This window comes from Eubalaena glacialis, chromosome 15, assembly GCF_028564815.1.
Source record: "Eubalaena glacialis isolate mEubGla1 chromosome 15, mEubGla1.1.hap2.+ XY, whole genome shotgun sequence".
In the NCBI taxonomy this organism is placed as follows: domain Eukaryota; kingdom Metazoa; phylum Chordata; class Mammalia; order Artiodactyla; family Balaenidae; genus Eubalaena; species Eubalaena glacialis.
Genome location: NC_083730.1, coordinates 64,230,122 through 64,245,422, shown reverse-complemented (window position 1 = coordinate 64,245,422; position 15,301 = coordinate 64,230,122). Strand labels below are relative to the sequence as shown.

At 49.2% G+C, this 15,301-nt stretch overlaps 1 protein-coding gene across 1 annotated transcript in view; it reads left to right on the top strand.

The window, feature by feature from the left end:
• Positions 1 to 1,044: 1,044 nt before the first annotated feature.
• The window catches only part of PIEZO2 (piezo type mechanosensitive ion channel component 2), a 350,107-nt gene continuing 335,850 nt past the window's right edge, over positions 1,045 to 15,301 (top strand). The window contains exon 1 of the mRNA XM_061169133.1: positions 1,045 to 1,124. Coding sequence (XP_061025116.1) covers positions 1,061 to 1,124 — 64 coding nt within the window. The 5' untranslated portion in view covers positions 1,045 to 1,060. The remainder of the gene's footprint in view (positions 1,125 to 15,301) is intronic.

The window sequence follows — 15,301 nt, the reverse complement described above, 5'->3', positions numbered from 1 at the left end:
GACCCAGCAGCGCTGCGGGTCTGGGGAGCGAGTGCTCCAAGTACCCCGCTCGGAAGCCCGGGCTCGCCAACGCCGGGTTCCGGCGACCCGACCCTGCTCCGGCCTCCAGCCGCCCGGGGGCGGGACCCCGCGCAGCTCCGAGCCGCCCTCCCATTGGCCGGCGCGCACGCCCGTCCGCGAGCGCGGCTTCGAAAGTTTCATTGAAGGTGGAGAAGTGCGCGCCCGCCGGGAGCCGGGCTGCGCCGCCAGGGCGAGGCTGCGCCACGCGGGGCGGGGGCGCGCTGGCCGCCGGGCGGCGTTCGGTTTTCATTTATTCGTTTAAGTCGAGGCCGCCGAGGAGCCAGTGGAGCCTGAGCCCCTCGCGCACTTTCGTCTCGACTTCTGCCCCCACTCGCGTCCCACAGCGGACCCGTCAGCTAGCCCCGCGCTGTCGGGGATGGTTCCTTGCGCCGAGCCGCGCGCGCCCAGCTCTCTCCGGGCCGAAGCCCGGGGGCGCAGAGGCTGAGCCGCGCGCCGCTGGGGGAGCCGCCGCGGGGCCGCTCGGGGCCGGGGCCGCTCCGGGAGCCCAGGCCGAGGGCCGGGCCGGGCCGGCAGCCCAGGCGCCTCGCTCCGGAGGAGGCTCGGCGGAGAAGACTGTCCGCCACCCCCAAGCGACAACCTAGGAGCCGACAGAAGGACAGCACGCCCTTCTCGCCGCTTTCCTCGCTGCACCGCCTCGCGGGACCCTCCTGAAGTGCCCCGTACCCCGCCCCGCTCCGGCCTCCGCCACCCGCTGCAGGAGCCGCCGGCGCCGGATCGGGGAGTACACACCGGATGGGCCGGCCTTGCGGGGTCGGGCGCCCGGCGAGTAGGCTTCCTAGAGCCTGCTGAGCGGCGGCCGGGAGAGCGGAGAGGGGCGGCCGGGAGTGGAGAGCGCGCCCTCGGGGCGCACAGCGCGGCGGCACTCGCAGAGGCGATGCCCGGGCGGCTGGGAGCCGCCGGCCGCAGGAGGCCTTAGGCGGGCATGGGCTTGGCAGCCCAGTCCTAGCGACCCTCTGCTCCGACTCGCCGGACGGACGCGATGGCCTCGGAAGTGGTGTGCGGGCTCATCTTCAGGCTGCTGCTCCCCGTCTGCCTGGCAGTAGGTGAGTGTTTTCCGCTTTCCGAGATTGCAGGGTGAGGGGGCGGGCTTCGGAGCAAACCCGGGTCACTGGCTCGAGTGCCCGGGACCCGGTTCGGAAAACCCGCGCCGCAGTCCCGGTGCCACAGCCGGGCACTGGCACTTTCCGCGTCGGAGCGCACGAGCGGGGTCTCCACGAGCGGGGTCTCCACGAGCGGGGTCTCTCTCAACGGTCCAGCTGCAGAGTCCGGGCGACCGGGCTCGGCCTGTGCTGGAGACTGTTGAATTTAGTTACACGTGGAATTTTTTGTGGAGTGCTGACTCGTGCACAAAGGATGCGCATCTGGCTGGAAGGCAGTTGTAGACCCCCTTCCCAGGATCGTACAAGAGTCCCCCTCCGTCTGTCCCTAGACACAGGGTGCACGGTGAACCAGACGGTTCCTAGGCCACCTCTCCCCTATCCAATATCCCAGCCATTGTGACGGAAGAAGGGAAGGACTCAGGTCGTTCTGAAAAGAACAGGAGGGCGCCAGGAAGCAGTGTCCCCAAGTTGCTTACTTTCTTTTTCTCTTACAAAAGCCGCTACAACAAAAGTGCTGGTCGCGGAGGCTGCAGACACCAAGACCCATCCCCCACTCCGGCGCCGTCCAGACAGATCTGTCGCCGGTTAGAGAGTCGCACTGGGACTCCGAGGCTTAAGGGAGGGCCAGAAGGGAGCCTCGCCGACTCCCAGGCAAGGATCTCACTTTCTACGCGGCTGGCAGGGCGTGAAAAGCCACTGGTGTCAGGTCCAAAGACACGGGCCCGGCGGTGGGCTTGGAGTGAGAGTTGCCGAGTTTCTCCTCTAGTAGACCGTGTCTGCTACGCTGAACCCCACTCCTAAGGTGGCTGTGGGCGCCTAGCTCTCCCCTGTCCCCACCAGAGCTAGAAAAGATAACACTTCTTACCAAGTAGCAATTGCATTTACAAAGAAAGCCTGACCTGTGCAGAAAAAGCTACCTTTTCCCGTTTTGCCAGAGGTGGAGGAATCAAGATCCCACCTGTGCTAAGTGTTTTCTTTGAGCAGGTAATCGAAGGGGGGCCCTGGAGGGGTTCCTGAGGGTTGATCCCAGCTCCCGGGGGGAATTTTGTAGTCGAGTATTAACAGGCAAGAAACCTCCGCGGAAAACCGAGAAGGCTTGCCGAGTGGAAACAGCCGGAGGCGAGAGGCCTGGTCTTCGGGCAGGAGGAGGGACCAGCACGGATGCCAGCCTCGGCCTCTTTGCCACCTGAATTTCAGGGCAGGACCGTTTTGCAGGGATCTTTGTCCTTGATCATCGCTCCTGTAGGTGAGGAGCGCAGCTCCCACGAAGCTGCTGAGGGCCTCTCTCCCCGCCAGTTTGCTTGAGTTTGAGAAGAAAAAAGCCTTTGGGAAAGCGATCTGGGGAAATAGCGTGGCTGCTTCACAGGTCGCGTCCTGTCTGGGGGCCCGCCGACGCCGTGCCTGGCTCATTCCCTATTTGCCGAGTGGACGCTAGAGCCTGGGTTAACCAGAGGCTTTCGGTGTGGGGTCGACTCGCGGTTGTCAGTGAGGTGGGGAGTGGCTCCCCCCTCTCGCCCCACCCCCGGTCTCCGCAGTCCCTCCACCTCCCTTCCCCTCCTCCCCCGTCTCGGCGGGGTGGCAGCTCCTGGGGACTGTCGGAAGAGTCAGGCGGGTGGTTTCCTGCGGCGCACACCTAGCGGAGCGAAAGGACAGCAGGGATTACCCGCTGATGGCCAGGGACCTCGTGCTGAGCTTGGCGCTCTCAGGACCCAGCTCGCTTGCCCCGATGGTCCGCGGCCGCTGGGGTGGGGGCCGTGTCATTCCGACTCATCATGGGGGTCTGCACCAAAAAGTCCTTCTGCAGGATTGTTGAGCTCTGCCCTCCCGAGGGCCGGGGCGTGGCACACTCCTAGTTCTGGCGCCAGAGTCGCGAGGCGAGAGCCAGATGCTCCCAGGGGCGCCGGGAGGAGCGGCGACCACGGTCGCGTGGTGGGATCCCGCCACCGCCTGGCCCCTTTGCCCCTCCCCCTGGCCTCCTCCCCGCACCCCTGGGCCCCGCGATGTGGTCACCGCCCGAGGAGCGCTGGGGCCCAGCCAGGCTCGCCCGGGGGCGGGATGCGCACCTGCGCCCAGTGGCCCCCCGACCTTCCCGGCGGGATGGCGGCGTCCGGGGACAGAGGAGGGCCGCGTCGCCCGCCGCCCTGCACCGCCTTCCCTTCTAGCTCGTTCCTCTGGATTCCCCTCGCCTTCCGGGTTCAGGGAGGCTAACCTGTGTGTGTGTGTGAGTGTGTGTGGAAGGGTGCGCGCGGGGTGGGCCGTATCATGTTAGCTCCTGTGGCTCCCCACTCCCCGGAGGAGGAAGGGGAAGGACTTGAACCTTGGACCTAGCCCCCTGCCTGTATGAGAGCAGAGCTCCTGGGAGGACCAGAGCTCTGACCCCCGACTGACCCCTCACTGGTCGGTGAGGAAAGACAACCCACTTCCGACGGCTAATGCGCCTTCTAGTCTTTGTACTTGATTTGCAGGGCGAAAGGCGGTTGGGAAGGTGTCGCCTGATTCGGGCATTCAATTCTCTTCTATAGGAAGTGGATCTTTTCAAGGTTATTGGAGGGTTTTCAGGTCCGCCTGCTCCCAAGGTGCTACTAAATCAAATATTCAGGTTTCCCTAATATCCTGGGCATGGAGAGTGCAGTGATCCGCTTGCCATTAAAATCGATTTTTACGTTTTAGCCGTCTATTTTTGTATCTGGCTAAGGCAGCCTTCAAAGCCAAGCATTTGCAGAAGCTCATGCATTTCTCTTTAAAACCACTCCTCCAACATCATTTCAATGGACTGTTGAAATGTTTCTGCACATGGATGCCCTAGTCTCTTCACCTAAGGATGGATGCTAAAAATTAACTGCCATTGTGTTTAATTCGATGTTTGAGTTCTTTCTTTTTCTGTAAAAGAAATTTACAGAGAAATGATAAGTGAAATCAGGCCTCTTTTATGCAGTTTAGGTGGCTCTTAAGTGTTTAAAGCAGAACAAAACTGTAGTATAATATAATATGATGTCATATATCACATGATATGATATATATGATACGATATAATATGTTGTTTATCATCCAAAGTGGACATCCAGTGGCAGGTTTTCCTACATCAATAGAGACTGAAAATTTTAAAGATCTCCAAAATTGTCTATGAGTACTTGGGTAGCCACCCTGATTATTTTTTCTTTAAACCTTACATGAAAGAGAACCTAGACAAAACCTTCCATAATATTATGCAATCTTTAATAATTATAATAATATCTGGTCACTGTTGAGCACTTTAGAAATATTTTTACATTTATTTTCTTTTGGCTTGACTCTACTGTCCCACCCAACTTTAAGTATATGGTTTGAGTCCATTCCTGGGTTGGGAACCGGTTGGCATATTTTTATTCACACGCTGCTGACCATTCATTCCATCTCGCCTGCTGTTGCTTGGAGTCTCCTAATGTCTTTCCTGGAAGAGCTGACTTAACGTTATTTTGTGGGGAGGAGAGGGGAGCCTGGCTTGGACAGAACAGATTGGTCCAGGAGGGGAAGAGTCACAAGGCATCGCGAGTTTATGCTTCCCCTAAATGAAGTGATCAGAGCCGAACAGGAGACTGTGTAGATTATGAAAAGAATCAGCCAACCAGCTAGTGCTCTGAGGGCAACTCACACTTGGATAACATTGCAAATCCACCAAGAATCTCTAAAATTCCCTTTAGAGATAGCTGGATTAAAATGAGCAAAACTTCGGAGTCACTTTTGGAATATGTACGAGTATGGCTATATCTAAACGTAATTTCCTCTGTATTGTGTAATATATTTTCCCGTGTAACGCGTGTCATTTTGTAATCGCACTTACACGTACTCCAAGAATTACCAATGAGCAGGGCCTAGAGTCTCCCCGGCCTCTGCTGTAGCTGTCAGAGATAGGCGGTCTCAGCTGCTGAAGGATGCATTGGCAGCTTTAATATCATTTTCTTTTCCATCACACCTTCTCAGCCTTAGATAGGTGTATACTATTTATCACTTTCAGAAAGGACAAGAGTGCTAGGGAAAAGGATTGGGAATTTATAGCTTAAATCTAAAATAAAATATTTCGTAAACAGACAGGCAAGATCATTTTGTCACTTGGGCAGTAAAAGCTGGAGCCATGTGTCCACCCCATAGTTTGTCACTGGGTCTGTCCCCCTACAGGCCATGTGTGCCTGCTTATCATTTGGGGAAGAGGGTGCAATTTAAGAGACCTCCATTCACATCCTGGCTCTGATTGCAGGGTTGGTTTGGCTTGTTTGTTTCTCTTCCTGCACATTGGAGATATTAATACCTCCTTCCTGCACACCTTGGGTAATGGCTGACACACTGCAGGTACTTTTAAAGGGAGGGATTATGACTGCTTTTGTGAGTATAGTGGCAGGAAGGCTTGAGGAAAGTCTGCGTAGAAGTTAACAGACTAGCAGGTGGTGACATGAGTCATAAGGAACCTGAGTTGAGTAGATGGGATTCGTATGAAAGCAGTTTAGTACTGAAATCTAGAGCTGAATTATGCGATTGAAAGTTGGTTTGTGTGTGGCAGGAGGATTTTTAATGATCAGGATTTTTCTCAACATTTTATTCAATATTCTATGTATCTGCATTGCATTCTCATTAAATAATAGATTCTCCCTAAAACTATACTGACAATGTTTACTTTTGTCTTCCTGATGCTATGCCATCATTTTCATAGTCTTTAATATGATCTTATTTTTCAGTTTCTCTGTGTTTATTACATGGACATTTCCCTTTCAGATCCTATGCTACTACCAGTTAATTGTTTATAAAGTTGCATAGTAACAGTGTAATATTATAATTTTTTCCATAAATGTCCAGGAGAACTTAGAATAGTGTAAGTGTAGCTGCATATTTAAGAGCGCTTGATTGAAGAATATGATGATACGATGTATAGAATGTAAAACATTAAATTTTGTAAGATTTGTAGATTTACACAGTTGTTTTGAGGACATGCAGTCAGATCAACAAAATAAAGCCAATATCTGATTGAATGGAGGCTAAACACAAGGTTGAATTGGAAAACACTGAAACAATATTTGGCTGTAAGAGATAAACCTAGAGGAAGCTTATTGCATTCACCAGCCCCTCACTTGGCCTCTTAGACCCATTAGGACATGGCAGGATCAAGAAAATGAGGAGACCACACGCTAAATGTCTGTTCAGAGAGCACATCAGACACACAGTTTGTAGCAATTTCATAATTTTTGAACTGTCTAATAACTAGCTAATGGGAATTCAAGAGTGATAACATGCAAATTTGCATTTTTCCTATTTATTGATAGATTTAAAAAACTATACATACTATCAATTTAAAAATGTTTTTCCAGGCTCCTGCAGAATATACAATTTTGGTTTGCTTCTTTTCATCATATGGAATGGTGATGTCTCCTGATTCATAACCTGCTATTTTTGAATTCTTCTTTTCAGCTTTACTGGTAGACACACGTTAGCATTAAACTAGGATATTATGGGGGAATATTTCAACTTTTTTCTATGTGAATTTCAAACTTTCCACACATTTCATAACAAAGCATGGACTGGGTGTATCCGTGTGGTTAGTTCTGTGGCAATTTCACCTGTCACCAGGGGGGTGAAGGTTTTGCTGAGACTTTCAGTGCTCTCTTAGGGAGTTATTTTCTCTATGACCCAAACTCAGAGGATTCTCCCCTGGGCACTTTTTCCCTCTCTGAACTACCACCCCCCCGCCCCCTAAACTTGACTCCATCAATGTCAGGCATCCTGTCCTTGCCCTGAGCCACCTCCCGTGTGCTCAGAGCAAGCTTTCCTTCCACTCCTGAACCTGCACATTTCTGATGAGACGGTTGGTACCACTGCCCACAGGTTGGTACCACTGTCCAGATCACGCACCGTGTTCATAGATGTCCCCTAGGTTTGTCTTTGCTCTTTCGCCTTGGCTGGCAGAAGTGTTGCCTGGGTTCACATCCTGTATGTCCTGCAGTCTTGGAGGGGCCTCAAGCCTCCGTCTTGGCCTCTTGGCCTCTGTCCATCCTACCCGTCCGCTGAGCCATGTGCCTTCCCCAGCTTGAAGCCCCTTCCAGAATCTACTCTGCGGTGAGGAGAACGTGGTGCTTTTCTTCTGCCCATCGCATCCCAGCCTCCCCGCAGCAAATCTGGGGGAGCCATGTGGCCACGCCCACCTCCACCACGGGGCGTAGCCTCGGCCAGGCAAATGTGCAATCCTGGCCTGGGAGTGAGGAGATTCTTTTCTTTGGGTGATAGGTGGCCCTTTCAGCCCGTTCTAAGCAAAGACGAGTCCCCTTTTCAGTATAGGTTCTCAGGGTAATGAGGCTGAGATGAGACGAACTTTATTTCCCTCACGTGACAGTCGGGTTGCAGTGCGCATGCTCACTGTGCTCTGGGAGGTGGTCCAACGGGGCCGTCACAGCTCTGCTGTCCCGCCGGAGTTGCATCCATCCCTGTGGCTGAAGTTTGCTGTTCCCACGTCCACGTCCAGCTGGAAGATGGACGGAGGACACACAGAGGGAACCCTTTCCTCACCATCCTAGGACACAACCTGGAGGTCACATGACTCACTCCTGCTCACATTCCATTAGCCTGACTTGGATAATGTCATTTACATAACCTGACTGCAAGGGAGACTGGGGAATGTCATCTTCATTTTGGCTGGTCATGGGCTTCTGCTGCAGTGATGAGAATAGAGAAGGGATATTCGTGTACAAATCTCCGTCTGTGCCTCCTGTAGGTGAGGGTGACTTATGTGCCTTGCAGACACCTCTGATTTTTCTACCCCGCCATCCGCCCTTGGCTTCTAGACCCAGGACCAGACTCAAGTCCCAGCAGCTCCCGAATGTGAGGTGCAGAATGTGAGTCGGGAGGAGGTGCACTACCCTCCAGAGAGCTGCTGGAGTTTCCCGATTTATAGCGACAGATCTGAGGACTGTGTAGTAATGGGTGCTGGGGGTGTGGGATAATGTGGAAGAAGCATGAAGCTGGCTCTGCCCGAGCTTATTGTTGTGGAGCCACCAAGCAGCGGTTCTGGATTCTGGACGTGAGGAAAGCTGCAGGCTCAGCTCACCGCAGAGCAGCCCACCCTGAGGAGGGACCCCTGTGCTGCCAGCTATGCCGCCTTCTCACTTTTCCCACCACATTTCCTTGAGCCACAAGTCTCTTCATTTAAAGTGTAAATATCTGTGGAAAAATAAGAGGACAGTTTCTCATCCTTGTGTTTGTATAAGTTGGTTCAAATAGCTTGTTTCTCTCCTATTGCTTAGTTGGGGCAGGATGGGCAACCTAGCTGAATGGGGGGGAGCAGTGTGGGATGGTGGATGTGGAGAAGGTCTAGATGCCAGGGGTATCTTAAGAGGCCAGACTACCACTGGGCGTTTAGGGGTTTACCAAGAAGAGTTCTGCTACGAAAAGTAGCACATCGTTCCTAGGGCTAGCTCCTTACACAGGAAACAGAACACAAAGATTCTTTCTCTTCCTCCTTCTTTTGTTTGTAGTGTATGGTTTCTGACATCCAAGGGGAAATATGCCTCAGCTCTAAAGCCTGGTTGTTTAGATCCCCATCTTGGCCTGTCATAGTAGCTGTGTGATGTTGATCAAGATGCTTAACCTCTCTGTTCTTCAGTGGTTTCACTTGTAAAACAAGTTGTTAGTAATGGTACCTAGCTCAGAGGGCTGCTGATGGTGCTTGTAAAGCCCTTGGTGTGGTGCCTAGCCTGTGGTACATACTTAATAAAACTTAGGTCTCCTTATGAGTTGCAAACTCAGAATTTAGGCATTATTATTAGTCTGGGGTGAGTCTGAGGACCTGCTCCTTTGGGGCAAGGTAGTTTCCATGGGCAGATAATTTGCAGTTGCAATAACTTCCAAGGAAGCTTCAGAACAAAACCTGATTTGAGGACAGTCTGTGTCCCCCCCCCCCCAACCCCCTAGTCAGACAGGCAGGGAGGCCTCTGTGCCACTGCTCGTTGTTACCTTTGAAACCATGGGACGTCTGCTCACCTTTAATTCTCCTTCCTAGGCAGGCTGAATTGCTTCCTCTGTGTTCACCCGGCACTTTGCTTCATATAATCACGGACTTTTAAATTTTTTTATTGAAGTATAGTTGATTTACAATATTGTGCCAATCTCTGCTGTACAGCAAAGTGACTCAGTTTTATACATACATACATTCTTTTTTTAATATTCTTTTCCATTATGGTTTATCCCAGGAGACTGGATATAATTCCTCGTGCTATATAGTAGGACCTTGTTGTTTATCCATCCTAAATGTAATAGTTTGCATCTGCCAACCCCAAATTCCCAGTCCATCCCTCTCCCTCCCCCTCCCCCTTGGCAACCACAAGTCTGATCTCTATGTCTGAACCACAGAGTTTTGTACTAAGTTATGTGATCCCACTCTTCCCTGCCACGTACCTGCAAGTTCAGGGACCCCATGTGATCCTTTGTCACATCCCCAGCACTAAACTTACTGCATAACACACAGTAGGTAGTAAATAGATATTTTTAGGGTTTTTTTAAACTGTAAAAATTGTTTTTTCATCATTACCGTTCAGCTGTCCAGGCAGGGCTGTGACCCACAGTGAACACCGAAGAAATATTGCCAACTGATTGATTAATGAAATCAAGGGCTAAATTTTTTCCCTTGACTATTTCAGAAGTCTGAAAAAAGAGTTAAGTCTAGCATCTTACAGCTATGGGTTTTTACATCTTTGAATATAAAATTCATGACGGTCTAATTTGAATGCTCTGCAACTTTCCTAAATGTGAATTTTCTCAGTAGGACAATTAATACCTTTTACTTGCTTTGCAGTGAATAGAGAAAGAGAAACCTGCTTGATGGTGGTAAAGCTTGCCCGGAGCATCATCCTTGAAGTGCATATTATTTTTTAAAATGTTTTTAGCTCTCCTTGAACCACACAAATCGATCTGTTTTCTGTTGCGGTTGAATTCCCGGAGTCAGCAGTTTTGGCCACAGGTGCAGAAAAGGAGGAAGGATGGAGGACCTTAGCAACTGAGAAGCTGGAGCAGAGCGCCATGGAAACGGGTTATAGATCCACGCAGACCCGAGTCCTCCCTCCTCCTGCTGTCCTGGGACTGTGCCCGCCTGCTGGCAGGTGCTGCTCTGGCATCTTGGCGAGAACACGTCCCCTGCTTGGGGATCCAGGCAGCACGTATTTTGGGAGGCACCCTGGTCTGAAGGTCTAAAGGCCAAGTCTCCATCCTGTTACTAACGAGCTATGGGACTTTGCCAATTCATGGAAACGCTCTGTTCCTCAATGACACTATCTAGAAAATGAAGTGTTAGAGGCTAAGGAATATTTTCCTGATTCTCCAGTAATATTTCTGCACATACTTTCCTTCAATATGAGAAGGGATGACTAGAAAGCAGTACTTTTTAGCCAACACACCAGAATTCTTTCATCTAAATTGTTCTGGTCTCTTAATAACCATCAGACTTAACATATTTCACACTCGATCTGTAAGAATTGTTAGGAATTGATAAGGAAAATAATTTTCTGTCATGTTAAGTATTCGATGGAGCATTTTTTAGAACAGTTGGTTATGAAGGAGACACACTCAAGCTAAGGTTTTGCAATCCTCATTTTTTGGTGGTTTTCCCTCACTTGCTGCCAGCACAGTATCACATAGAGCACACACCCTCTGTGATGGTAACAGCGAGAACTCCAAACTGTGTGGTCAAGTGTGCTTTAGAATCGGCTGTGTGTGGCTTTGCAGAAATAAAAGAATTTTACCACCTGCAGTTTATGATCAGACACGCCTATAAAGAAAATCAAACCACATAGAGTTACCAACTGAAGTGAAATGAAATTGTCAGGGCGTAGAACTGTATAGACAAGATTTGAATCAGAGAAAGATATTTTGAGTAAAATACTGAACTTTATCACAAAGCATAACGTTTCAGTGACCTCACAGACCTTCTGAGATCTTAGCTGGGCAGTTCTGTTACCCAGAAAAGGAAATGGGAGGTGGCACAAAAATCTCTGGTGTGTGTAGGACAGGTGAGAGTCATAGGTGCTTCTTGCCCTTCAGAGCCTCCCCCTTCCTATTCCTTCCCCTCCTTCCCTCCTCCTCCTACTTGACTCTTGGCCTTGGGGACTGAACTCAGAGTGGCAGGTGAGCAGTGAAGCATCCTCAGGTAGAGCCAGACCGCCCCACCCTGTTTCCGACAGAGCAGCTGCAGCTCAGGCCTGGGCAGGACCATTTTCAGTCCGGGAAGAGAAGATTAAAGGCCAGATGACAAGGCTGGGGGGAGAGGGATTGCCATAAAATGGGGTTTGTTTCTGGCGAGCCAGCATTTTCCAGAAGCCTCCGGCTCCCTAAAACTTCTCATTAACAACCACAAACCCCTTCAGCAGTAATTTTCGAAGCGTCCTCACTTTTGCTGTTGCATCACTTTGGAATCACAGTGCATCTCTGACCCGCGGTGGCAGGGCCGGCCTGACAACCCTCACCTCCTGCACTGGGCTCAGCTTATAATTACTCTTGGCTATTTTCAAACCTGAAAACCACCCTCAACAATTTCCCACCATCGAGGTTATTAAAAGGGATGTGGCAGCGGCCCCAAATGCATTTCTTAAATTGGGTACCTAAGTACTTTGAGCAGTTATCTTTAGAATAAGGGTATATCTTCCCAAAGTTACTACCTCGAAGGGAACAAATCTCAGATGTTACCTTATCCTTGGGACAGTGATTGGTTACCTATTCCGATGTCTAGACTCAGGTTTACCTGTTACATCTAGTCCTGGAGAGTGTATTTTAAATGTAGTGCTGATCTTCCAAAGAGGGAAAAGATGTGAGTCAAACAAACTCTGTTTAGAATAACTTTGCAACATAATCATATTTTATACATTTGAATATGTATATAGTGCATCTTCTTTAAAAAAAGGTATTTGAAGTGTGGTTTTAATGGTCCATTGGTGACTCTGTTTCTTCCCATCACTCTGTAAAATATTCGTCTGATTTTGGCCAACTTTTCTTGCCCCTACCCTGTTATCCATTTCCCAGAACGCACTAGAACTCGCAGTGATCCAGGTCTGTCCATGCGCCTAGGCCTTTCTATCTGAAGGCGGCCCTGGCTCTGGTTTACCCCAGTGTCAAAGGAAGCTCACGTCTGGTTTTCTGTGGATTTGTGTCTTGCGATCACTTCTGACGTGCTTGCTTTCTGGGTTTCTTTATTGGCTGTTGCCCAAGAGGAGTTTGACAATGTTTAAAAATCTTATCTTGAAGTTCTCTAAATATCAACATTTACATTTTCCCACCTGTGAATTCCTGGTTCAGCTATCGGCACTTCGTCCATCTCAATTTTCAATAAAAACATAAGATATTCTTTTGTTACCTAATTTCTTCTTTCTACTTAAAAATTAAGCAACACGGGAGGCAAACATAAGAGAGAGATTTTCAGGTTATCCGTGCGGTCTGCAGCTTGGAGCTGTCTGGTCACCGGTTTTCGTTCTCCCACCCTCACTAGATCCCTCTGTACCCACTGCGGGTGGTGTGAGGGCCTCAGCCCCTTGGGTTCTTGTTTCCAGGCTGACAACAAGCTACTAGGTGTTCATTCAGGGTCCTTGTGGTTTATTCACTCATTCTCAGTGTGTACTTCAGTGTGGTTGCTTCGTAAACACACCCACCATTTAGCATCACTGTTCTTGTGTCTTCTAGGTATTGGTTCCATGATGAACATATGTTTGCTTCCTTTTCAACGTTTCTCTCTAGAGACCATCACAGGTACCCATCTGACACGTGGCTACGTAAATACAAAGAGTGGCTGTCTCTCACTAGGTGGAGGTTCAAACTTCATAGACTCTCAGATGTGAGGTACCCCAGACATAGCTCAGCAACCCCCCCCCCACTGTTACCCAACCAAACCTGGGTCTGCTTGCCCCACATGCAGCAAAGCTGATCTGCTGACACGGTTGTGGTGAAGGAAAGTATAGTGTTTATTGCAGGTGCCGAGCAAGGAGAACGGGCAGCTCGGGCCTAAAAGATCCGAAATCCCCCCTCCCCCACATGGCTTTCAGGGAAGGGAGTTTAAAAGCAACGTTAAGGGTGAGGGTCACAGGGTGTGTGATCAGCTCATGGACCTTCTTCTGATTGGTTGGTTGTGAGGTAACGGGGTGATGTTTTGGGAATCTCAGCCTGGTTCCAGCCAGTCTGGGGTCTGCATGCTTGTGGTCAGCGTGTAGTCACCATCCTCCACATGGTGGGGGTCTTAGTTTCTACAGAACATCTTAAAGATATGCATCAGGTTATAACAACCTATATCCCTTCAGGAGGAACTAGGATAATAAGGTGACTTCATTCTCCTAATAATGAACTGCTTGAGCCTGCTCTTTGGAACTTGGGAAACACCAAACAAGAAGTAGGGGACGTTGAGGGGCTGGTACCCAGGAAGAACCCTGCAGGGTTCTGTTTCAGTTTCAGTACCCCCTTTTCTTTGATTCTCCTCAATCCTTAGGGAAACAGGGATGGGACATAAAGGGAATGAGGTTTTGGATGGAGAGATTCATCACACAGTCGTCAGGGGACTCGGTTTTAGGGGGACTCGTTTTCACTCCCCCTCATCTTCCCTCAGTAATAACCAAGTCCCCACCTCCTCCTTCCTCCAGCTTCCAGAACATTTCCAGGGACATAGGCTTCTAGTCATAGGGCCGGGTCCAGCCTTTGCTGACCTCACTTGTCACTGGTGATGAGATGAAGACAAATTCAGGGAATTTCCTGGTGGTTAGTACTTGGCGCTTTCACTGCCGATGACTCGGGTTCAATCCCTGTTCGGGAAATTAAGATCCTGCAAGCTGTGAGGTGTGGCCAAAAAAAAAAGAGACAAGTTTCAAGGTGGGTGGCTTCTCTGAGCCTCCATTTCCCCATCTGAAAAATGGCAGAACTCACATCTATCTCAAAATGACAGAAAGAAGTAAATGAAATGATGTCAGCCAGGCCCCTGGCTGCACCTGGCTGACAAATTGAGGGCCAACCCACTGCCCTGTCGCTTTTCCTTTCTCTCCCACGTGTCTGGGCCTCTCCCCACCGCCTGCCCTCTGAGCACTGTGCCCTGACATTGTCTTGGCTGCTCTGACTCAGAGCCTTGAGGATTGGAATGCCTCCCGGGGTACCTGGTGTGAACTGGGCAAAAACCTGTTACCAAAAAGAGGGTGATTCTGAGGGTGGGGATTCAGTGACTGATGAGGATAAAATACACCAGTTCTGTTTCCAGCCAGGGTGCTAAAGTACGTTTTCTGAGGAGCTCGTGGTGTTTTAAATTCAGTTATAATTCTTTAAAGTGATCTCTTAGTAAAATACACAAAGTGTAGGAAGGAGGGTGGATTCGTCTTCAATAGCGGTCTGTGTGGACAAAGGTTACTGAGCAGTGAACTGTCTCAGGTTTGCTCTGTGGTGATATAGGTGGTAAACTTATTTTCATTCTTATTAGATATCAGAGCTGTACAGCTAACTCTGTATTTCTTGGTTGATTTTCTCAGTATTTCTTGGTTGATTTTTTTCTCTTATTGTTATTTCAGACACAGAACTTAATGATCATAAAACGTCTTATATTTTAAGTTGTGGAAATCTTAACTTTCCTACCGAATTGTGATTCTTGCAATATTTGAATTCTGTGAACATTTTCCCAGTTTGAGAGTTAATTGATAACAACCAGATAATTTCATAAGAAACCAAGTGGAGTTGAATGATCTCCTTTGCCCTTAGGGCGTGGTTCAAGTTGAGTATGTTAGGTGTCAGACTCGGCTCCAAAGAGCAGGTTTTGAGGGTTCTTTGAGGATGGCTTACTTAGTTGGATAGATTTAGTAAGTATGGTTTCTTGATTTGAACATTTTTTAAGAATGAAGTAAGGATGAATGATTTTCTGCTGGTTGTTAAGTGAGCCAAATAGTGAGAATTCAAAAATGGTACAAGAGACTATCCTATTTTGTGCAATGAAAAAAAATTCCAAAACGTGATACAAATGTGAGTCTCTGTGCTTATCTGTAATATAAAAATTAATAATTTTGTAATAAGTGGAAAGACATTAAGCAGAGTAAATAAATACTTTTCAGTGTTTAATTAATTATTTAATCTGATGTTCTGAGGATATTCAAAATTCCTTG